We start from the raw sequence: 22,273 nt of genomic DNA on the forward strand, positions 1-22,273 counted from the left end.
GGAAATGCCACGCTCGGGTGCAGGAGGAGACAAGATGGGAGGAGCCGGTGGGATGAGGAAGAGCTAGGACCCTTCACTGTGCTATTGGGGGCGGGGGGGGATCACCCCAGTCCTACCAGCCTTGTCATTAACAACCCCCCATCATGCACCCAAAGTCTTTGTGGGCCCTCAGGACACAGTAGTCATCACTATTCCCCCCCTCCCAAACCCGTGGGCACGGGCTCAGTTGCTCTAAAGAGAGCAGACACTTCCGTGAAACCCCAGCTTCGATTTCCTTTTGCACGAACAAACCCAGAGACTGAAAACACAAATGACGCCAGAGCAGCCACAGAGCGGGAGAAAGGAACCTTGTTCTTATTGATGCTTCCAGCGGGTAGAAATCACAGCAGAGCAAAGGGGATGATAGAGAGTCAGGCTCCATGCGTGATTTGGTGCGGGTGTGAATGAGAAAGGGGAATTTCCCTCCCACATTTGTGTTCCTCTGTGTTGCACCCCAGGCAAACAGCATCGCTCCCAACTCCGCGCCCACCGAGACACAACCGAGCCCCGAGGGCTGAGTCTATGCCACTACGTTCACGTGTGCTTCAAAAAAAAAAAAAAAAAGAAAGATAATCCAAACAAACGTGTTAAAAAACAATCAATAATAATAATAATAATGATAATGATAAACCCCCAATGGGCAGAGTTACGGCAGTAAATGCTCTAGGGGAGGCTGCCGATTGTCAATAGACAGGTGCCTATTTTAAGTTGGCAAGGGGGCCAGTGGTGAGAGGGGAGGAGGGGAAATGTAACCCCCCCAGCCCCATAAATACATGGTTTTCACTTGTCACAGCTTGGGTGCATGCGCAGTCCGGGCTCCCTGCCCTGTTCAGTCGTCCTCCGAAGACCACGATCCCTGGGCATCTTTGGGCTGGAGCTGCAGAGGCTGCCCGGGGCTCAGGTGCAGGATTTCGTCTCCGAAGGCCGATGGGACAGAGATGGACTGGGCCTCAAGGGTCTTCCCGCGCTGCAGAATGTCAGCCAATTTGCAGCTGTTGGGGTCCAGGGGCATGGGGGCTTTCTCCAGGGGGGTGTCCCCATCCTGGTGTCCCCCCTCGTCACTCCGTGGCAGGGAGCTCTGGTAGACGGGGAAGGTGTCGGGGTCCTGCCCATGGAGTGCAGGGGGGATGGCGATCTCCTCACACCCATTGCGTCCATCGGGCACCTGCAGGTCGGAGATGCCATTCAGGATCTCCTCTGTGAACTCAGCCAGCTCCGCCAGCCGGGCCTCGTGATGCACCCCGTTCAGGTCTGTGGTGGCGTGGTTCTCAGCCCAGACGAGACCTGATGTCACGAGTCCCTTGGTGCCAGGCGAGGAGTCTTCCAGGGCTTCGTGCACAGCCCTCAACTCGTCCGTGCTGGATGAGGAGTCACTGCTATCACTCCTGGCCTCTGGGGCTGGCTCTGATGCCTTGCCTGTGCCCGGAGCTGGCTGCCCAGCGTCATCGGGGAGCTCTGGGAGTTTCGTGCCCAACATCAGCTCTTGGTTGAACTCCAGCGCCTGCTCCACGATCTCTAGGATGTCCGAGTCCTTCATGACACTGGCTGGGAGCATCTCTGCAGTGTCCGGGGAGAGCACCAGCACCTCCTGGCTCTTCTCTGCATCTTCCTTGTGCTGCCCAGAGTTGTCCTCTTGGCTGCTGGCCTCAGGACCATCTGGAGGGGCCAGGGTGACGTCCAGTGCTCGCACATCCTTGGAGGGAAGAGACCCATCCACTGCTGTCTGGCTAGCCAGCGCTTGCCCTTCCAGCACAATCTCTCCCAGGTCAGCCACAGTGGTCAGTGGAGGGACCTTGGGAGCATCCCCAGTGCCAGGGCTGATGGCCTTGGGGGTTTGAGCCCCATCCTGCACCACGTTTTCTGGAGAAACCCTGCTCTCCTCTGCCTCCGGGGCCGTATCAGAGGGACAGGGTTTGCTGTCTTCCTGGGGCAGCTCTCCTGCCTCACCGTCTTGCCCTGCATCGAGCTCGGCAGCCAGTCCCTCTGATCCCGCCGTCGGCTCCCCAAGGGGTGCCTGGTCCTCTGGCACTGTGGCCATGCTTAGCTCTTCATCGTGCACCCCCCAATCGCCCTTATCCTTCGAGGTTTCAGCCTGGGCTGTGTCTGCTCCCAGGCCCTCAGCGGGTTCATCCATGGACTCCCCACAGTGTCCCATATTCTCCTGCATCCCAGGCTGTGTGGTGCCCAAACTCAGATCAACTCCAAGGGTGCCTGCAGCTTCTACTTGGATTTCCTCAAAGTCCTCTGAGCCCTTGACTTCCTCCCAGCTGGGTGTCTCATGCGGTGTGGCCGAAACCATGAAGTACCCTTCTTCCTCGGTGCTCTCCAGAGGCCCCGTCCCATCTGTGTGCTCCTCACTGCTCCAGCCGTCTCGGGAACCCGTTGGCTCGACCCCGGTCTCCACCTGCCCTGCACCCTCAAGGGAAACCAAGGATGATGGGGCTGGGTCTGCCATGCCTTCAGCTGCTGGAGGCTCCTGGCTGGACAAGCTCTGGGCCAGCATCTCCCCTTCATAGACATGCAGAGGTGTGCTGTCCGGTAGTGTCTCCTCCAGCTGGATCCTCGTGCTTCTGTCCAGCTCCTCATCTGTGCCTTCTGCTTTCAGGTCCACATCCTCCTGGGATGCCAGGGAATCCTCTGACTCTGAGAAGTCCCCTTGCCCCGGGGGGTGCATCTTGGAGGCCACGTCCAGGTTGTCTGGCTCTTCATACTCGTTATGTTCTCCCTCGGTTGCAGTCTTCCCCTGCATTTCAGAGGGCTCTTCCCAAGTCTTTTCTGGCTCCTCGAGGATTTCTTGGTGAGGGGAGTCTGCAAGCAGCAGGGTGGGTGGGCTCTGAATGCCCTCGCTCGGTCTCTCTGGGCTATGCTGGGTTTCACCCATCAGCTCCGTGCTGGGGCCAGCCACCTGCTCTGCTTTGCTGTCTTGTGTTGGAGGCTCTTGGCCAGCCCCATGACCTATGTCAGCATCTTCTTCCTCTCTCCTTTCTTGCACCTCTGAGTCCAGACTGCCCTGGGTCTGCTCCTCTCTACTGTCGGCTGCCCCCATGCTGGTCATGGCATGGCCTGCCTGTGCCAAGACCTCAGCTCCTTCCCCATCCTCAGAATATCCCTCTGCTATCTCCTCTCCCCCCTCCAAGGGAGGGGACCTGCAGTAATCCTCTTCCACATCCCCCTCCCTGCCCCAGGATTCCTGTCTCTGGGGCATCTCCAGAACCTCCTCCCCTGGCCCTGTGTCTTGCCCAGAGGTGTCTTCTTGTAGGTCCCCAGTCTCCTCCAAGCTGCCTTCCTCCTGCCTTAGGCCTTCATGTCCCATGCAGAGAATCTCACTTCCCGATGCTTCCCCTTCCAGCTTTTCCTTGTGCTCATCACCTCCCTCTCTGGCTGCATCCGGGGTCTCTGCTTCTTCAGCCCCGAATGAAACCTCATCTCCCGAGATACCAAAGTCCTGGGCTTCAGTCACCATCTCCACCTTCCCTTCTCCTTCCAACACCATCTCTGTCTTCTGGAAATGCTTTCCTTCCACTTCCGTGGTCTGGAGCTGTTCTGCGAGGTTCTCCGCAGGCAAAGCCGGGCAACTCTGCATAGAGAAAGCCTGCGTTGCTTGAATCTCTGCTTGGAAAAAGTCGCTTTCCTGTGCTCCCGCCTGGAAACTGTATTCTTCAATCTCCCTGGACGGGCTCCAGTGCTCCCGTCTCTCCTCGTCCTCCGACAGATGCAAGGCTTCTGTGCTCATGACCTCCAAGTCTTCCTCCCCTTGGTCAAACTCCTCCAAGCTTCCTGCCTGGGTGTTGCGGCCATGTGCTCCCACTTCCCAGCTCTCCCTCATGGGCTCTGTTAAAACTAGCACGTCGTTTCCTAATGGCTCTGTACCCCTGCAAATGGCCTCTGCTTCCCCACGCTCCTCTGGGCTCTGCAACGGGGGTGTCTCTTCCTGTTTGCTCTCATCCTGCTCCCAGGAGCTGGCATCCTCCTGGGGCTCAGCAGACGGCTGTTCTTTATCCTGCCTGGGGGAAGGACCCCGCATTTCCCAGGGGACCTCTGTGTCCTGCGGAACAGGCCTCTGCACCCCCTGCTCCCAATCCTCCTCCTTGTCCCCTCTCAGAGGCAGTTCTTGGGGGGCAGCTGGGAGGCTTTGCATGGAGAAAGCCTGAGCCATGCAGATTTCCGCCTCGCTGTCCTGCACTTCTGCTTGGGAACTATAGTCCTCTGTCTCCCTGGATGGGCTCCAGAGCTGTCCACTCTCCTTTTGCATACCAGGCTCTCCCATGCTGTCCTCAGGCTGGGGTTGCAGGTCGCCGTCAACCTCCCTTGAGGTCCCGCTGACGGCCTCTAAGAGCTGGCCGGGGTCCGTCAGACCTTCAAGCTCACACATCATTTCACCATCTAGCTCTTCTGCAGCTGGAGGAGCTGCTAGTCCATGCGCCTCTTCCAGGGGAGCCCAATCAGTGCAGAGAGGGCTGGACCCCTCGGTGGCATTTGCATCCTGCTTGACTTCCCTCAAAGCATCTTCCAAGGCCTCAGTGACCAGCTGGTCGGGGTACAGCAGATCTCGGGGGACTGGCTTCCCAGGCGGCTCTTCACTGGCGTCCTGTCCTTCCTCCCTCACGGCCTCTTCATCCTCCTTGCCCATCTCACCAGCTTCCTTTCGGGCACCCGGCTCTGCTTCTCTGTCTCCCTCCAGGCCCGAAGGGGGTTGTCCCAGAGGCTCCGGCATTGCAGAGCACGGAGAGTTCAGCAGCTCCGGCGACTCTCGGGAGAAAGAACGAGCCACTGTCTTGATCTCAGTTGCTGTGAGCCCCTGGGATGTACCCACAGAGTCGGAGGCTGCATTGCTGGGACCTGCGGTGTCAACGCTTTGCCGGGGTGAGAACTGGAAGCCGGCGATGGCTTTCGGGAGCTCCCTGGTGATGGGGCGCCGGCTCTGGGGCAGCACAGCCGTCTGCAGCCTGGGGGACTCGGTCGGGGTCCTCAAGAGATGCATCTTGTTCTCCGTCTTCTGGAAGACCATGGGGCTCAGCCGGTGGTCCCAGGACAGCAGTCTTCTGGGCTCCGGGGACATGGCTTGGAGCTTGCTGCTACTCATTTCCAGCTTGGCCTCTGCAGAGAGAGAGAGGCATATGCAGTCAGCGCTGGCAGGGTAAGAGAGGGGAAGACACGGGCTCAGAGCTGCTGTAAGAGGGGCAGATCTGCTCCGATTGACCCCCCGAGCCTTTACACAGAGCCTGAAGTGGATTGAAAACCACCTGGCCGCAGCCCTTTATCTCTGCAAAGTCTTTGGTTGGGACAGAGCAACATGATGAGGGACATTTGCTTGACCCTACAACCATTCAGGGGTCTCCCACCTCCAGAATGCAGCCACTTCTGGGGTGGAACAAGGAAGCTGGTGAGAGCACAGAAGAATGGCTAGGTAGGGATGGGATGGGGGATGTGGGGGGGAAGATCTCCCTTGCAGACTCTCTGATGTCTAATGGGGCTACAGAGCTGGCAGTTCAAGCCAGATATTGGTACCAGGGCTAGAAAGGGGGTACACACAGGCACTTTTTGGTGCCCACAGAAGAAGAGACTTGTCTTCTCCCCCTGCCCACCAGGCTATTTTTGTTTTAAATTACAGCTGAGACCTTTTCAACCCAGTGCACACTTTAAACTCCAAGTGCCTAGAATTATAGCACAGGCATCCTCGGGTCATCTAATAGCTGGTGGTGCCCATCGTTAGACAAATGAATCAGGAACTGCCTGATTACAGGGAGAAGCCCTGTGTTTGCCTAGCACATCCCACCACATGATCTTGCAGCCTCCCACCAGATTAAGTTAGGCTTCCTGCTGCTGAATTTGGATTGGTTTCTCTTATAGCCCTGGCTTCAGGGTCAGGGGATCGGGTGTGAATCTCAGCTGCTTTGCACCCCAAAGGGTTGCAACCCTCCCGGGAGCAGGGAGAAGCATGTCTGTCTGCACCCCAAGGACTTGGGAGCCAGAAGGGCAATGCAATGACCCCTCCATTTGTTTGCTTTTTTATTTTTTTCGGTAAAACTTCCTGAGATTTGGAGCTCTTTGCTTTTGGGGCTTTGGCTCTTGATTTTTCCAGTTGGCAACAGGGGACATGGTAAAATGGAGCCCCACAGGCTCCAGCCCTGAGTCTTTTCCCTCTCCACGGGGTTACCAGACCCGCCCCAGCTGTGAGCTGTCCCCTCCCAGTTCTGCCCCTGCCACATGTAGTCAGATCTGCCCTCTCCAGGCAGTGTGTTGCTCTGGGGATGGGGTGCATAGCTTGTGTTCAACACTGGCAGTGACTGGGCACATCCCTGCCATCGTGGCTGAAAGAGCGAGGTGCCCAAGGGACCCATGTACAGACCCCCAGGCTCTCCTGCTCACCTCGCAAGCCATTGGCCAGCTTGAACTCCCCTGCTGGCAGCTGCAGCCTGGTGCTCTCTGCTTCCAGCAGTGTCCTGCAACGGAGAATTGGGTGCTGGGTTATTCTGGGACCTCTGGCGAGCCTCAAATGCCATCAGGGCCCTGTGGCGCTCGGTGCTGCATGTACAGCTCGGTGCAGACCTTTCAGCCCAAAGATCCTCCAATGCCCACGGGACCCTTTTGGAGATATAAGGGTACTGCCTCCTCTCCTCCAGTCACAGGACCCTACCCCCTGGGCAGCCAGTGGGGAACAGACTGGTGCTTTAGCACACAATAAAAGAATGGCTAACTCAGTGCTTGGTGCATTTTAATAAGGAGATGATCCTGCTAACAGACAACCCAGGATGCTCCAAAGGGTCTGAGCCAGACAGCTCCAGCATCCATCTATCTTAGCAGACCTTTGCAGCGGGGGGAAACTGAGGCAGTGAGAGGAGGATTGGTAGATGCAAAGGCACCAACCAGTGAGCACTGGATCTGGGAGCGGGTTGGCAGCTCGGCTCCCTGCACTGACCTTGCCTTGCCGTGACTGAGCCAGGACAGTGATAGGGGGCTTGACCGAGGTGTCACAGGGACATGTGTTTGCAGGGGAGGCAGGTAACCCCCCGGCAATGCCGGGGCAGCTCTGCTGAGCACTGTGCCTGCAATGGGACTGCCAGTCACCCCCCATATCCCTTCTATGCTACCTCCTGCACCGACGTCTCTGGCCCTGCTCCATCCTGTCCCCCTCCCCACATGTCCATGACATCATGGCTAGCTCGGAGGCCCCATTCTCATGCTAATCAATCCTCCCCATGCTCCCTCCGGCTGCTCCTTGTCTGCAAGCCCCTTGTCTGTGAGCCGTCTGGATGGGAAGCAGGGGCCAGGTTCCCAGGGAATGGCTTTGAGGGGAGAAGGAAGCGCAGACAATGGACACGATCTGGCCCATCCCTTTCACAAAGGGGCTTTCTCAGAGCAGGAGCTGCCTGTGAGGCTGGAGAAGCCCCTCTCACCAGCCCCTTTGCACATCCCAAGTGCCCAGATCCCTTTGCTGCAGGGATGTTGGGTCATTCAGTGTCCCTGGGGCCATGCGCTCCGGTGCTTTGTGGCATGGCATGGTGTGACATGGCATGGCGTGGCATGTTTGTGGTGGACAGGGGCAAGACCCACCTGTACGTGGCCACCTCCAGGCTGAGGGACATCTTGAGGTGCATGAGCTGCTGCCTGTCCTCCAGGACCTGGGCGATCTGGACCCGCAGCGCTTGTTTCTCCTGCTCCAGGGCCTCGATGGCCAGCTAGGATGGGAAAGGCCAGGTCAGTGGGCCAGGACATGCACCTGGGGTGCAGCCAAAGCCTCCCAGCCTGGCAGGCAGCACCTGAGCACCCTGGTGAGGAAGGGCCATGCTGGGACCACCCCTCCCCCTAAGGGGCTAAGGGATGTGCCCAAGGTGATAAGGGCAATCAGTGGTGAGTCCACAAGCCACCCCCCTGGCTTATCCCATCCCCACCCACTCCTGGCAGACAGACCCATCTGTGCCCTTCCCTGTGCGTCAGTTTGCCCAGGAGGGAATACTGCACTCTTACTTCTGGGCCATGCTGGGAGACCAGAGCCCGGGTGCTCAGGCAGGTGTAGTAATGGGGTTGTGACACCCTGCTTTGAAGGAAGTGGCAGGGGATGTGGAGAGACAACAGGGGGAGAAGTCTGCTTCTCTGTTGCTTTCAGAGGAGCCTCAGTTTCCCCCCCTGTCATGCGCAACTCTGCCGGCACTCCTTGGTGCAGCCCCCAGCCAGGCTTTCCTCTCGCTCCCCTCCTATTGCTCCTGCTTTCCTTCCCACAGGAAGCAATTACTCTGCTTTCCTTCCTGATCTGAGTTTGGCTGGACTAGCCAGGCCTGGCCTCTGTCCATCTCCTCCTGGGACAGGGGGAAGGAAGAACAACGCAGCGTGGTCTATTCAGGGACCTTCTGCCTGGGGTGCGAATGGGATGAAGCAGCCAAGCCCCCGATCCCGTTACACCCCAGAGCCTGACAGCTGCCCAGGCGGGTTTCCTGCCCTGGCAGAGAGCAAGGAGGTCCTGTCATCTCGGAAGCACCTGAAATGCAGCTGGGGAAGGAGCTCTTTGAGGCTGATTACTGATGGGGAGCAAGGTCTGGGGGGGAGGGGGCAGGGAAAGGGAAGCTGCAAAGTAAAGCAGGCCCGGCAAAGGGAGATGCCATGTGCTCTGCTCCTGACACCGATCCCGGAGGCTGGAGATTTCCTCCGTTAGCTCCTCATATTCCCTTCTCCATGCACCTGGTCAGGGAAGAGAAGGGAAGAATTCCAGGCTGCCATATGAGGCCCATGTCATATTTATCTGCTTTGCCTTGACCTGGTGCCCCAGACCCCCTGCCCCCACCCCACCACCACCAGCCCTGCCCAGAGAAGCCACTTTGCAGCTGTCCAGCTACAACTGTGGTCGGGCTCTTTTTTCCTCCCGCCATTTGCTCGGTTCATGATGATACCCAGGGGAGCAGCTGCTGGACAGGTGGGAAGAGGAGATGGGGAAACTGGATCTCTGCCGCAGTGGGTATGCAATGCCCTGGGGGGAAAGCAGGAGAGATCTGAGAAGAGATGCACTGGGTGGAGACAGGGCATGTTCGAGTGCAAGGATCTGGACCAGCACCATTGATGGGTGGAGGGTTTGACTCTGGATTTGCAGTATCCAAATGGGCATTCAAACTGGGCCCGAAGCAAAATTCTCCTTCTTCAAGAGCTCTGAACTGGAGCCCTGGGTGCAACTCACCCATGGGTCCAACCCCCTCCAGGGCCAAATCCCTCCCTGCTTTACACTCCAGATTGACACAGAGTCTAAGAGACTTCTGAAGCCTGCACCCGCTCCGAACATGGTCAAGGCCAGAACGGGTCAGGGCAGCTGTGGAGCTGTCTTCACCCCACAAGCAGGTCACGGAGGGAGGATTTTTATCTTCCAGACTGAAAAACCCTCCTGTTTCCAGAAGCCTAGAAAGGTTTTTGTCTCTTCTAAGGGAGACAGAAAGACAGAGTGCATGGGACAGACAGCCAGATCCAGCACATGTTGTGAATACAAGGTCATCAGCTCACCCAGGCTGTTCAGAGACTCAGGGGATGTCCCCACTCCACGTCAAGATGCCTGATCCAAGATTTTAAATCACGGAGCTTCAGAAGCGGGGGGTGGGGAATCTCTATCACGAGCCTGCTTCTGCAGATGGAGAAACTGAGGCACAGAGAGGGGAAGGGACCCAGAAGCAGGCATAGGACCTGGCAGCCCTGGCTCTCATGCCCTCATGTAGGCACAGAAATGCTCCTACCCACTGAGGCTGGCGGGTTTGCAGAGAGGGAAGGGCATGCCTGATGGAGGCGTCTTGGCACCTACTCTCCCCAGCCCTAAACACCACAGCATGTCAGGAGGAGAGGATGGGGACATGTCCCTCACCCTTTCCTCAGGGCTTGGGACAGACGCTTTCCCTGCTGTAATGCCAGGGACAAGCCCAACCCTCTCCACCAGACCCAGCCCAGCTCCTGGCAGACCTCATGCTGCTGTCTCCCACAACTCTTCTCTGCACCTGCCCGGGCTGGAAATCCTCTTTTTTTTTTAAAGAAATGTTTCATGTTCCAAGCCAAATCAAGTCCAAATCCATGAGTCAGTCCAGACCCATACGTGGCCCTGCAACTGGCAAACATCCTCAACCCCCACCAAAAATCCTCTTTCCTGCATGCAGGTGAGCCTGGCCCAGCTGCAGAGAGAACCCAGGAGCCCTCCCCCTGCCCCTCTGGATTTAACCACCAGAGCCAGGCAGAAAACCCAGGAGTCCTGCTCTCCCTCCCACCCGTCTCTCGGGGTACAGTCTTGAACCCTGGAGTCCTGGGCCCCGGTCTCCCAGCTCTAACCACTAGGCATGCTGCTTCCCAGGGACAGGACAAGGATGCTAGTCTGGTTCCCAGTCCTGTGTGCCCATCTGCATGCCCTCCCCTCCATGGCCTTTGGACCCACCTGAAACTTCTCCGCCTCCCCCCTCTGCTCCTGCCACTGCTGGGAGAGGTTCTCCTCCAGCATCTCCTTCCTCGCCTTGAGCCCGGCCAGGTCCTTCTCCAGCTGCTGCAGCTGCAGCTGGTTCTGCCGGTTGCCCTCCACCGCCTGCCACAGGCTCTCCTTGGCTTGGCCCAGGGTGCTCTCCAGCTGGGCCACCTCACTCTTGTAGGTCTCCACAGCTCCTTTCCAGATCTCGGCCAGCCTCTTGGAGTAGTCTTCGACCTCCAGGGGCTGGAAGGCAGCCGATGGAGCCCGGAAGCTCTCCAGGCTGCAGGAGAAGCGGGCAACCTCCTGGTCCAGCTGGGCTCTGTCCTCCTCGTGTATCTCCATCAGTGCCTCCACTTCCTTCTCCAGTTGAGCAGCCCTCTCCTTCAGCCAGATCTGGGCTCTCCTCTCCTCTTCCAGCTCCTTCTTGCTCAACCCCAGTTGCCTCTTGGCTTCATCCCGGGCGGCCCATTCCCTCTCGCACCTGCTCCTCACCTGCTCCACCTCCTCGTACAGGTTGTCCCGGGCCAGCTCTGCCAGGCACTTCTCCTTGAAGGCATCATCCAAGGTAGCCCTCAGGGCTCTCAGCTCTTCCTCGTACCTGCTCCTCCAGGACCTCTCGCCCGGGCTGCTCTTAGCTCTCTGGATCTCTGCTCTCAGCACCTCGTTTTCCTCTTCCAGGAACTTCACCCGGGCTAGGTAGGCTTCCAGGCGCTTGTTGAGGTCCCACATCTGGAGGGACTCTTTCTCCAGGGCACGTGCCCCCAGCAAGCCCTCCATGCTCAACATCACTGGACAACCGTGGTCCGTGGATGGGCAGAGAGAGGGGAAGCGTGGTCCAGAGGGGGAGAGGGAGCAAGTGGCCGGGAAACAGCCGAGCGCAGCTATTCATACTCCGGTGGGCGGAGTAGGAGGCCCCGGACAGCAAGTGAGGGCTTTAACTCTTCCGTGCCTCGGGGCGGTGGCAGCCTGGACGTGCTCCAGGCCAGTTCCTCACCCGTGCTCGAGAAAACTGCCCGGTGCCAGACCCAGCTATTTTTGGCTGGACTTGGGCCAAAGATAGAAGAGCTTCATCTGTGCACCAAGCGGGGCTTGCCCAGCTGCAAGAGCTTTGCAAGGATGCTCTCCTAGTCACATCCTGAGGGGTGGGGAGGCAGGGAGGGGACTGCAGACTGGAAATCAGGACACCTGGGCTTTCTTCCAACCTCCAGCAGTGGGACATGGGGAAAGTCCCCTTCTGAGCTTCTCTTGTCATTTGGGGTGGGGGGGTAGGGTGTTGACTGCAAGGTTTCTGGATAGGGTACACGGCCTCCAAGTGATGGAGCCTGGGCCTGCTGTGGGACTCAGAGGCATGGAGGCAATGCAAATAGATCTGATTAATAAAGGGGTTAATAAGGAATGCCCTTCCCCACCGCCCCCAGGGCAGCAGCCTGACCACTTGGTGCCCTCCAGCAGCCCCCAATGGAGAGAGCCGGCTGTGTTAAGGCGGGTGCAAGTGTTAAGTTGTGTTAAGAAGGATCTTGTCCCTGGGGGCTGGGCTGAGAACGTGCCAAACTTGTTGCACAGAAAACAGCAAGAAGCGAGCAACTGGCAGGAAATAGCAGGAGGCATGTGTGTGTGTGTTGGGGGGGTTACACATGCACATGCAGACACGCACGTGCGCGCACACACACATGCACACACAGCTGTTTCTCACTTTCATGCCAAGAAAGATCCAGGGACCCTGCTACCCTGGGAGCTGTATCTCTTGCAAGCTGCTTGCACTAGGATGCTGCTGTTTTGGTGCTGGCTTCTCCCTGGTCCAGTCAAGGAAGCAAAGCAGGCAGAGCCCTGCACTCCCAGCCAGCCCTTGCCATGCCTCTTGGTTGTGAAGCACGGCCAGCCCTGCAGTAAAAAAAGACAGACAAACAGATGTCCCGTTACTTGTGTGAGCTCATCCCATCCTAGCATCCCTCCAGATGCAAACCCTTCTCCTTCCTCTGCTGGTGGCAGCCACATTTAAGCTGTGGATGGATGGGAAGTGACATTAGTCTTAAACCTTTTTTTGGGGGGGGCGGGGGGGCGGTCATTTAAACAAAATGGGTTTGGGGCAACTGCCAAGCAAAAACTGTCAGGGATCAGCCTGTGCTTTCACCCCAGAAGGGCATGCAGCTGGCCAGAATATTCCAGGCTTTGTTTAATCTTCTGTCTATCTATCTATCTATCTATCTGTGTCTGTCTGTCTGTCTGTTGGTCAGTTAGTCATTTGATCGATTGATCTATCCGTCTCTCAATCTACCTAGCAGTCAGTGGGTTGGTCATCTGATCTCTGTCTGTTTGTCTGTCTGTCTGTCTATCTATCTCTATGAAATCTTTTGATTTTCACTCCCTGAAGAAAGAAAACCATGGACGTGTGGCACTCATCATCCTCATACGATGCGGTGGAAGCTGACAGCTTAACCCAGGGGCGGGCAATTATTTTGGGCAGAGGGCCGCTTACTGAGTTTTGGCAAGCCATCAAGGGCTGCATGACAGGCAGCCCAGGGCAGTTTAATATTAATTTTCTAAATGTTTTAGGGGCCCTGCGGGCCGGATAGAATGGCTTGGCAGGCCGCATCCGGCCCACGGGCTGCATTTTGCCCGCCCCTGTCTTAACCAGATTCAAACAGAGATCAGACCCATTGTTGAAGGAAAGGAGAATCAGTCGTTATGGAGCAGGGAGTGAGGGGCATGGCATCTGCATCAGGACTGCCTGGATCTTCAATGCAACCTCTGCACTTGGACCTTCAATGCTGGAGGCTGCCAGGGAGAGAGGAGCAGGGGAAAATCTGGTCAGGTCCAGGACACTCTCCAGTCCAGCCTCCACAGGTGACCTACCGTCCATCTGACCCAATGAATGGCACTTCTTATGAGCTTTTGGTGGGGTTTGATAAAGCCCTGCCACTTTGGCTGCCAGGGGGTGTTTCCCAGGGAAGTTTCTGCATTGATGAAACCGCCTGGATCCATGCAGAAAACTTTCTGATGAGATTTTTCCTCCCCACCATCACAGATTTTTCCTTCCTGCCCCTCCCAAGCCACAGGTTTCAAAGCAGCATGATAGGGTCTTGTGAGCACAGCCCTATTTGCTCTCATCCACATGTCCTGGGCCTTCAAGTACACAGTGAGGGTGAGTCTCCTGGAGCAAGGAGAGAGATTTCTGCACCTGCTACACCTGGCAATGAAAGCTGGCCTGTCCCAGCTCTGCACCGCGGCTTGTCAAGAGCAAGGCGGCAGCACCCTCTGCTGGGATGCTCACGGCAGCACTGGACAGTTTGCAGCCACCATTTAACACCAGAAAGGAAGGGGCCTCCAGGTCTAGCAGGCCCAGCACCCTGACCCCCATGGTGCACCCTTTCTGCCGTCGCAGGCAGTCTGGGGCTGGACTGAATTGCCTGGCTGCCTTTGCAGCTGTCCTGGAAATGCAAAAAAAAAAAAGAAGAGATAACTGGACCATAGAGCCACTGGTTCCACCCTTCTTTACAGCCTCGCGTCTCTGCTGCTTCAATGTCCCACAGAAAATTATTCATGATGCTGATTATCCCTCTGCCAGTATCATCCATCCGCTCCCATTGCCCTGCTCCTTCCCTGCGGGCATCCAAGACATCTGGCCTGTTGGACGGCTTCCCAGAATGCTTTGGGAGGAAGGGCCATATCTCCCAGCAAAGTTTGTGGGGGGGATTCAAGTCTTCTTAGGACAAAAGCACATGGGCTTGATTCCCTCCTTCCTTGCACCCTCGGTCCTGATCCTGATGCATCCTTTGGACTCTCGACAGCTGTGGATTGCACAGACTCGACCCCCTAAGAGCTGCGGCAGGGTGGCGGTAGCAGGAGGGCTCCATATGTGCCCAGTTCCTAGGGCTGGGCACATATGGAGGGTTATTCCTGGCCTCTCTGCAGGGTCCAAAGCCAGTACTTGTGTGATGGGCTCCTGCTTCCTTGTCTCTGAGGCTGTTGGGATAAAGGCAATTTTTTGTGGGGGGAAGCTTCTTACCCTTAAATAAACCAAGTGCTTCTCCATGCTGCTGTCTTGCCTGGAGAGGTGGCTCCCAGGGCGCCCCTGCTCCGTCAGCAAGCTCCTCCGGTTTCCAAGAAGCCAGCTCCCCAGCAGATTGGATTTCCACCTAATCTCCATCCAGACATCCTGTCTGGCTGCCCGGCTCCCCCCTTCCCGTCCCCGCACCCCGGTCTCTGGTTTATTTCATGGACGCTGCATTGAAATATCATTAAGTGAGGTCGACAGCTCAGGGGGCAGGTGAGGCTGGTAATTCATCTCTGTGTCTCCAGGGGCTGCGGTGCTGAGAGATGGATCCACGCTGGGCTCAGAGGAGGATGCACCTGGAAGGACCACAGCGGAGGAGATTTGGGGGCAGAGAGCAAAGAGACTGGTTGGCTCAGGCCAGCTATGGGGGGAGCTGGGGCTGGGCGTTGTGAGTTGCTGCAGGGCAATATAGTACCAAATTGTCACATGTACAAGCACCCGTAGTGACTGGGAGCCTGTGTTGTGGACCCTGGGGACCTCAATGGGCTGGGCACAGAAGAGTAACACCCAGTGATGCTCTAGGGCTACATCAGCAGATCTCAGATACTTTCAGCGATGAGGGCAGGGTGTAGTACCCCACTGATATGGGCATAATCTGCTCAGCTGCACCCCAAGACACTAGTCCTGATGCCTGTCCGAACACTGGTCTGCATCTAAACTGAGCATCCTGGAGCATCCTCTCCATGATGGCACTGGCAAGGAAATGGTTAACCAGCCCACCCAATCAGGGTGCCTGCCCCATTTGGGCTGGAGATAAAAGCAGGCCCAGGAGTACTTGGGGTTTATCTAGCTGAGGTTTGCTAAGGTGGAGGTTTCTCTGCAGGGCTGAGGACCCTGCAGATGCTATGGGAGCTGGAAGAGGTGACCTGGGGTCTGAAGGGCTGTGAAAGGACCATGCTTTGGGTGAAGACTCTGTAAACTGAGCCTGGATTGGGGTGGAGGTGGGTTGGGAGGGTGCAATGACACCGCCCCCCCTTCCACCTGGCCTAACCTCTGTTTTACAGATTCGTAGATTCATAGATGTTAGGGTCGGAAGGGACCTCAATAGATCATCGAGTCCGACCCCCTGCACAGGCAGGATAGAGTACTGGGTTCAGATGACCCCAGCTAGATGCCTATCTAACCTCCTCTTGAAGACCCCCAGGGTAGGGGAGAGCACCACCTCCCTTGGGAGCCCGTTCCAGACCTCGGCCACTCGAACTGTGAAGAAGTTCTTCCTAATGTCTAGTCTAAATCTGCTCTCTGCTAGCTTGTGGCCGTTATTTCTTGTAACCCCCGGGGGCGCCTTGGTGAATAAAACCTCACCAATTCCCTTCTGTGCCCCCGTGATGAACTTATAGGCAGCCACAAGGTCGCCTCTCAACCTTCTCTTGCAGAGGCTGAAGAGGTCCAGGTGCCCCAGTCTCTCCTCATAGGGCTTGGCAGATGGGGAAACTGAGGCACGGAACTTGCTCAAGGTGGCTCTGCAGGCCAGAGCTGCGGGTAGCTCCCTGCTTCCTTCCCAGACCTAGTCTAGTGCTCTTGCCCCTTACCCAAAGTTCCTGACTGCAGTATGAAGCTAGAGGCAGCCCACTGCTAGATCATGGCTTCAGGTGAGTCTCTGCTGCCTGTGCTGTTGGGTGGGTGAAATGACTTGCCTCAGGACACCCAGGGAGTCAGTGGCAGAGCTGAACTGATGCCCGGGGTCCCATCTTGCTCCAGAGCAGGGAGGACAATCCCCCCCCCCCCCCTTTGTTTCTCCCACTCATTTGTGCAGATCCCAGATGGAGCCCTGAGTCCCTTGCTGTGCTAATGTGATGCAAATGAATGGGCTGATACCGGCCTGGGCTTGATTGTGGCTGCTCAACTGACCTCAATGGTGGCAGGCTAGCAGCTCTGCCAGCGGAGGGAGGGCCTGGTTTGCTGTGTCTCTGAGCAGGGCACCATCCAGACCAGTGCTGGTGAGAGGGGGCCGGTCCCGTTTGCCCTATGAAGCATTCAGCAAAGAATGTAACCCTGAGTCCGGCCACCTCCTCCCTGCCAGGGCCGGGTATCACGTGCAGTGCTCAGGCTGGCCTGCCTTGCTCTGAATGCTGATCTATTGATTTACAGCTCAGCTAGGCTGTATTTTTCCAAGACTGCCAAAAAAAAATAATCCCTTCTCTTTCTGTGCAAACCACTCAGCAGGGGCCTTGTACTATACTGTAGCCACCCCTGGACCTTGGCATTATCTGTGGTGCCCAGGGGACCCACCATCTCCCACCCCTGCAGTGGGGAGCCTGGGGAATGAAGGGCAGCTATTTGAAATGGAGACAGGGGAGTGGGTGAAGGGTGGCATAGAGCAGGAAGATATGCCCTAAACCAAGGGGGTCTAGATGGCGGGTCTTGGACACAGCAGCTGTCTTGGCCTCTGGGCAGACATAACTCTTAACCTCTTTCAGTGGGGATGAGCGATGTCCCTGACACCTGCATTCATGAGAGGTTGCATTTGAGTCGGGACCTGGCAGGGCACAGCCCTTTATACACTGAGCTTGCCCCACAGATAAATGGCATCTCCCTAGAGTTATGGGAGGTCCTCCATAAGCACTTGAAATGGAGGATCCCACGTTAAAAGGCTGTCCTAGTAGAAAGCAAGCCTTTTTTGAGCCAAAGGGAATCAAACCAGCTTAAAGCAGCAATGTGCTGGCTAAATTCATCTAGGAGCTGATATCTTAATAGTCCTGTCTGCATAATTACAGGACATGTTTTTAAATGGTTCACATAGGAGCACAACCAAACAGCTTGAGGACGCCTATGCTGGTTCTGAGGCTAGTGGCAGAGTCCTGATAGGTGGACAAATGGATGATCTCCTTTGGTCAGGCACCTCCTGCAGCCAAGCTGGCTCCTGCCTTTCCTTTGGATTAAACCAGCAAGGCTAAGAGGGACAGTGACAGTGGGCAGCTCCGTGTCCCCATGCACACAGCCCAGGCTCTTGTGCCCTGGAGAGGTCACTCCAGCTTCACTTAATCTCAAGCAAGGATGAAGTTCAGCAAGGCTCAGTGTAATGCTATGGTCTCACAAGATAGACAGGTGCTTGTTACTACCAGGAGCTGGATGGGATTTTAGCAAAACCAGTGAAGGAGCTGGCAGGGGGCATCAGGAGAGCAGCCGTCCTGCCAGCCAGGGGCATGGGGGTCTCCTAACAGGCAGATGGTGGTTGCTTGGGTCCCAGCTGGCTTGGAGTTGGGCAGCTGAGAACTGCTTGAGGGCATCATGCTGGCATTGCTGGTGTTTGGCGTGCACGTGTCTCCAGGGTCTGCTTGGCTGCTTGTTTCTCACTCGCTGGTGGGTGTAAGCTGCTTGTTGGTCTCACTTGCTGGTGCTTTGCACTGGTGCATGGGGAAGGGAGTCTGGCCTGTATCTCCCTTGCCAGGAGGATGCAGACTTCAGCCCTGGTCACATCCGTAGCTGTGCAAGACCTATTGAGGGCGCTACAGAGACCAAGGCAACTGTGCTGGTTCCTTGGCACTGGGTCTGGGTTGGGTTGCCTGCAGCTGGGCCTGGTGTAGGTGCTGAGCTCTGGATATGTGGCAGCGAATAGGGATGGCCATGGCTTACAGCAGGGCAGGGGCCTTGCAGTTTGGTTCTAGGATAGAAAAGGGCACAAGAAGGCAGGGGAGCTGATCCATAGGGCTTGTGCCTCAATTTTTCCCTTCTGGCGCACAGCAGTGAGCCTGAAAGCAATCCATCAACCTGACCTACCCTGCCAGGATGGCACCAGGCTGCAGAGTGGGCACAGCATGAATCCAGATGCAATATGAACCTGGCTATCCCACCTCCAGCTCTTGCCCAGAAGCAGAGGGACTGCACTGACAGTGCTGTACCTGGTTCTTAGGTCTGCTAATTGACTAATTCGGCTAACCAGAGCTGGACAGAGTGCATCTCCTTGTTTCAGAGGTCTGGAGTAGCTGGGCCTGTGTCTGAGATTCTGTTCCTGACATCTTGGCTTCTTTTAAGAAGTCCACTTTTTTTTTTCCTGCAGTGTCCTAGGGCTGTGTAGGCTCCTAGCCTGCCTCTAGTGACAGCTACAGCAATCTCCAGGCTGCTCTAGTTGAAGTTGGTCCCTATGGATGCAAGCAAAACCATGCAAATACCCGCTGCCCCAGGGGTAGGATCAATACAGGTACAGAGCTGCTGGCTGGGAGAGCCCTGGATGGGGCAGGGTGCAGAGGGGAGAGGTGCTACCCCTTTCCATTGCCTTTGCAGGGGCCAAAAAGCCAAAATCATGGAGTCCTGGAATGATGCACCGGCCAAGCAGGGAACATTTGTTTCTAATTAGGGTGCAGCATCCCTTGCTGAGCACGCAGCTTGCAAGCCCTCAGCCACAAATGTACCAGCTCAGGATGTGATCTCATGAGGCTGGGAGGAAAGACCTCCAGGTTGTTGCTGATTCAGGCAGTGGCAGAGGATCAGGGAGGAATGAATGGGCCATTGTGACGTGTGGGGGGAAATCTTCAGGGAAAGGGGATATTTCCTTCTGGCCTGGCAGCCGGTGCAGCCCCAAGCCACTGCCTAGTTGCATGGCTGGGTTTGGAGCAGGGTAGAAGGATCCTTTGGCTGATTCCCCTGCCAGCAATATCAACTGGATATGCTCATCTCCTGTAGGGCAGCAGCTACACCCCAGAGCTGGCTGCATTTCGGGGCCAGGAGGGCCACCTCTCAGCAGTGTTGCTCTGAGCTGTTAAAAGCTGCAGTGTTCCTCCACAGAAGTAGCTGCATCTTGGTGCTGGCTGAAACGACTCTACATCTATCCCTTTGGAGTACATGATGCTGTGGAAACCCTTGAAGTCCTGGATGCTCCAGCTGCTTGATGACCACACAGCCCAGTGCTTCGGTTCTAGGGGAAGAAAAACCTTTCTAAGTCCGTTAGGAGGTCTGGGCTGGGAAAAGCTGCCAATGGAGGCTTTGCTGCTAGCCTGGGAAGTCCTCCAGGCTTGACTAGACACCTATCTATTTCAGCGGCTGTAGGAAAAAATTGAGTCACTTCTACCTCAAGGCTGAGCAGTGGCAGAATTAGACAAGGCTAAAAGTGGCCTGGATCAGCTGGGATCTTGCACCTGGTACCCCTGAACCCTGAATGAGCATTTGAGGGGGCTGTCTGAGGAGCAGAAGGAGGTGGCTTGCTCTGAAGGAAAGGAGCTGGCAGTTCCCCATTGGCAAAGAGCAGCACATCTTCCGTGCTTGGCCTAGCAGAAAGTGCATGGTTGCTATGATGCATGGGGCACGATGGATATAACCCCCCCACCCTGTGCTTTAGAGCCTGAGCTGAACACTTGCTGGCAGGGGTCAGGAAGATGGGTCTATGGGTTGGTATCATGGGGACAGGCTGCCAGGATGCTGGTTGAATCCCTGCATCTTATACCCTGGCTTCTCTTGGCGGAGGATCAAGCACCCAGCACATGAGGGTCTTGGGCCTGGGCGGGCCTTCTCAGTGCTACCCTCATCGAAGACTGGAATATCCAACAGAGCACTGGAAAATGGTGCTTTTTGAGCCAAAAAGTCCAAATCTTGGACACTTCCACAGAGGGAAATTGCCCTGAGCTATCTGACCTTTGCCACCCAATGTTTCCAGAGAACAAATAAAAGGCAAACGATTGCAGTCTGAGCGCCACCATGACCTCATTGCTTCGAAACAGGGCCCTTTCCACAAAAATCGCGTGCTCCTAGGAAACATTCAGGTTTTGCCAAATGGGCATTTTTCGACTGTACGCAGTTCTCCCAAGTCTTCATCCTGCTCTATTTCCCAACCTTTTTAAAACCCCTGGGTTTTGAATCTTGAGAACCTCTGCCAAAACGACAGAGGTTACTGCTAGCAGTGCTCTCTCCTGTATAGTGGGGCATCCTGCAAGCTTTTGCAGGCAGGTTTTGTCCTGCAAAATGCCTGGTAGGCTGTAGACATGGCATCAAATTGGAAAGAGAGGAAACCCTCCTCCCTACAGACCCTTGGCTTTAACAGGAAGCTTCAGGGTGCCACTGTGCGACCACCTCTGGGGTGGAACATAATGTCTTTGAACAGGCATTAGAGACCCCTTGCTTGGAGAAGGGGGTCACTCCCTGGCTCTACAGTGCAGGTGGAGTAGGGCCTGAGAGCTGCTTGACAGCACTGCAGTGGGGTGCAGTGGTTAGTGCACAAATTCCTAGCTCTTGTTAGTTTTGGGCAAATACTTTTTCTTTTTCTCTTCCTGCTATAAGCCCTATGGGAGCAGGGTTTGCTGCTGGGTGTCTCAAAGCCCCTAGCACATGGGCGTCGTGGGCCTTCTCAGTGCTACCCTCATTATAGCAGGAGATGCCTTGGCCTCTTTCATCATAGGATTGGGCTTTACCACGGCTGAAATGCAGCCAGCTCTGGGGTGGAAGGCTGCAGCCAGTTGGCATGCAGCAGAACGTTGTGGGCAGGAGAGGCTCAGGCAAAGAGCAGCGAAAGCAAAACTCCCCTCTTGTGTTTAATGTCCAAGTAGCACAGGGAGGATCTGAGCCTTGAAAGGGTTTGGCGCAGCGAGCCCCAAAGCTGGATCTATTACCCCTGGAGCACTGAGCTGGGGTTGCTGGGCACTGATTAACTCTGGAGAACGTGTCTGTTGCAGGGGACCGACTCTTGATTTCTATTTCTGCCCCCTCCCCTCCACTGGTTGCCAAATGAGGTCCTATCAGCTGGCTGACAATGGACCCCACTGTAGTTAAAAACTGCCCTAACAAACCCCTGTGCCTTTATGAAGCCATCACCATCATTGTTATGGGCTTTTCCCAGCCCCATTTCTCAGCTGAGTACACTGAGGCTGGAAGGGTTGCAAGCAGGGTGGGGGGAAAGAAGGGACGTCTATGGGTTGAGGGGAGAGGGGAAGGCACCTGCCAGTACTAAGGTGATCTGGACTGGATGCTGCCTGCTGTCACATCCAAGTCGTACCTGGTGGTTTTATTAAGCAGGAAATAAAGCTCCAAAGTTGCAGATTCTGGAATAAAATCAGGGATATTTCCCCCGTCTTCCAGCATTGCTTTATTTTTTAAGTCTGTCGTAAAGGACTGCAGAGCCATTGATCCATGCCCACCCCAGCCCCCCATGCACACAAAGAGCTGGGGGGGATTTGCATGACAAAGCCCCCCTGGCTACCCCCAGCCTCCTGCCAACAGCTGCCCCCCCCCGCCCCCTATTCCTTCAAGGCTGCCAAGTGCTGCATATAACTCAATCCAGGGGCCAACTGGCCACCCTGAAAAGAAGACAGGAGAGGGGGGAATCACTTGTGCTCTGTATTGATCCATGACAGGTATTGATTCACTTCTGCACCCAGAGCTAGGGGAGGTACCTGGGTGTGTGTGTGTGTATTTGAAACTCTGCAAGAGAGTGACCAGGACCTCAGAAAAGCCACATTTCTCCCAAGCCAGGGCACTGCACTTTGGATTTGCAACTTGGAGGCATCAGCAAGTTTTGCTGCATTGGATTGAAAAGCTGCCCTGCTTCGGTTTTCTCCTCCCGCATCTCTTCTCGGGATGGTTCTGCCAGTGGCAGGGAAGGAGGAGGGAGGAGGGAATGCAGCCAGCGCAGCATCGAATTAGAAATACAGTGCATTTCCTTGGCACTATAGATTTTTTTGCAAAAGGGTGGGGAGAGTGGGAGGGAAAATATAAAAGGCTGGAGCGGGGGAGGATTTGTGTGTGTGCATCCAGCAGCTCTGTCCTGCCCGGCAGCTCCTGACTGTATATTTTATCTGTGCTCCCTTCTGAAATAACTGCAGTTCATCTCTGCA

General features: G+C 56.0%; 2 protein-coding genes across 4 annotated transcripts in view; one reads left to right on the top strand and one right to left on the bottom strand.

Annotated features, from left to right (window-relative positions):
- Positions 1-237: 237 nt before the first annotated feature.
- NES (nestin) lies at positions 238-16,487 on the bottom strand. Of its 3 annotated transcripts, XM_025214349.1 has the most exons (5): positions 16,365-16,487; positions 12,153-12,340; positions 7,594-7,718; positions 6,409-6,482; positions 238-5,136 (listed from the first exon to the last, which is right to left on the bottom strand). In XM_025214349.1, exons 2-5 carry the CDS (start codon positions 12,156-12,158, stop codon positions 869-871), a joined length of 4,473 nt encoding a protein of 1,490 aa, XP_025070134.1. In that variant the 5' UTR covers positions 12,159-12,340; positions 16,365-16,487; the 3' UTR covers positions 238-868. The 3 variants fall into 3 exon arrangements, with proteins under 3 accessions (XP_025070134.1, XP_006032646.1, XP_025070135.1); XM_006032584.3 differs by lacking the exons at positions 12,153-12,340; positions 16,365-16,487 and adding an exon at positions 10,433-11,245; XM_025214350.1 differs by lacking the exons at positions 12,153-12,340; positions 16,365-16,487 and adding an exon at positions 9,523-9,546 and having other exon boundaries at positions 239-5,136.
- The window catches only part of BCAN (brevican), a 41,181-nt gene continuing 34,864 nt past the window's right edge, over positions 15,957-22,273 (top strand). The window contains exon 1 of the mRNA XM_014524173.2: positions 15,957-16,105. Coding sequence (XP_014379659.1) covers positions 16,096-16,105 — 10 coding nt within the window. The 5' untranslated portion in view covers positions 15,957-16,095. The remainder of the gene's footprint in view (positions 16,106-22,273) is intronic.

Source organism: Alligator sinensis, unplaced genomic scaffold (assembly GCF_000455745.1).
Source record: "Alligator sinensis unplaced genomic scaffold, ASM45574v1 scaffold811_1, whole genome shotgun sequence".
Classification (NCBI taxonomy): domain Eukaryota; kingdom Metazoa; phylum Chordata; order Crocodylia; family Alligatoridae; genus Alligator; species Alligator sinensis.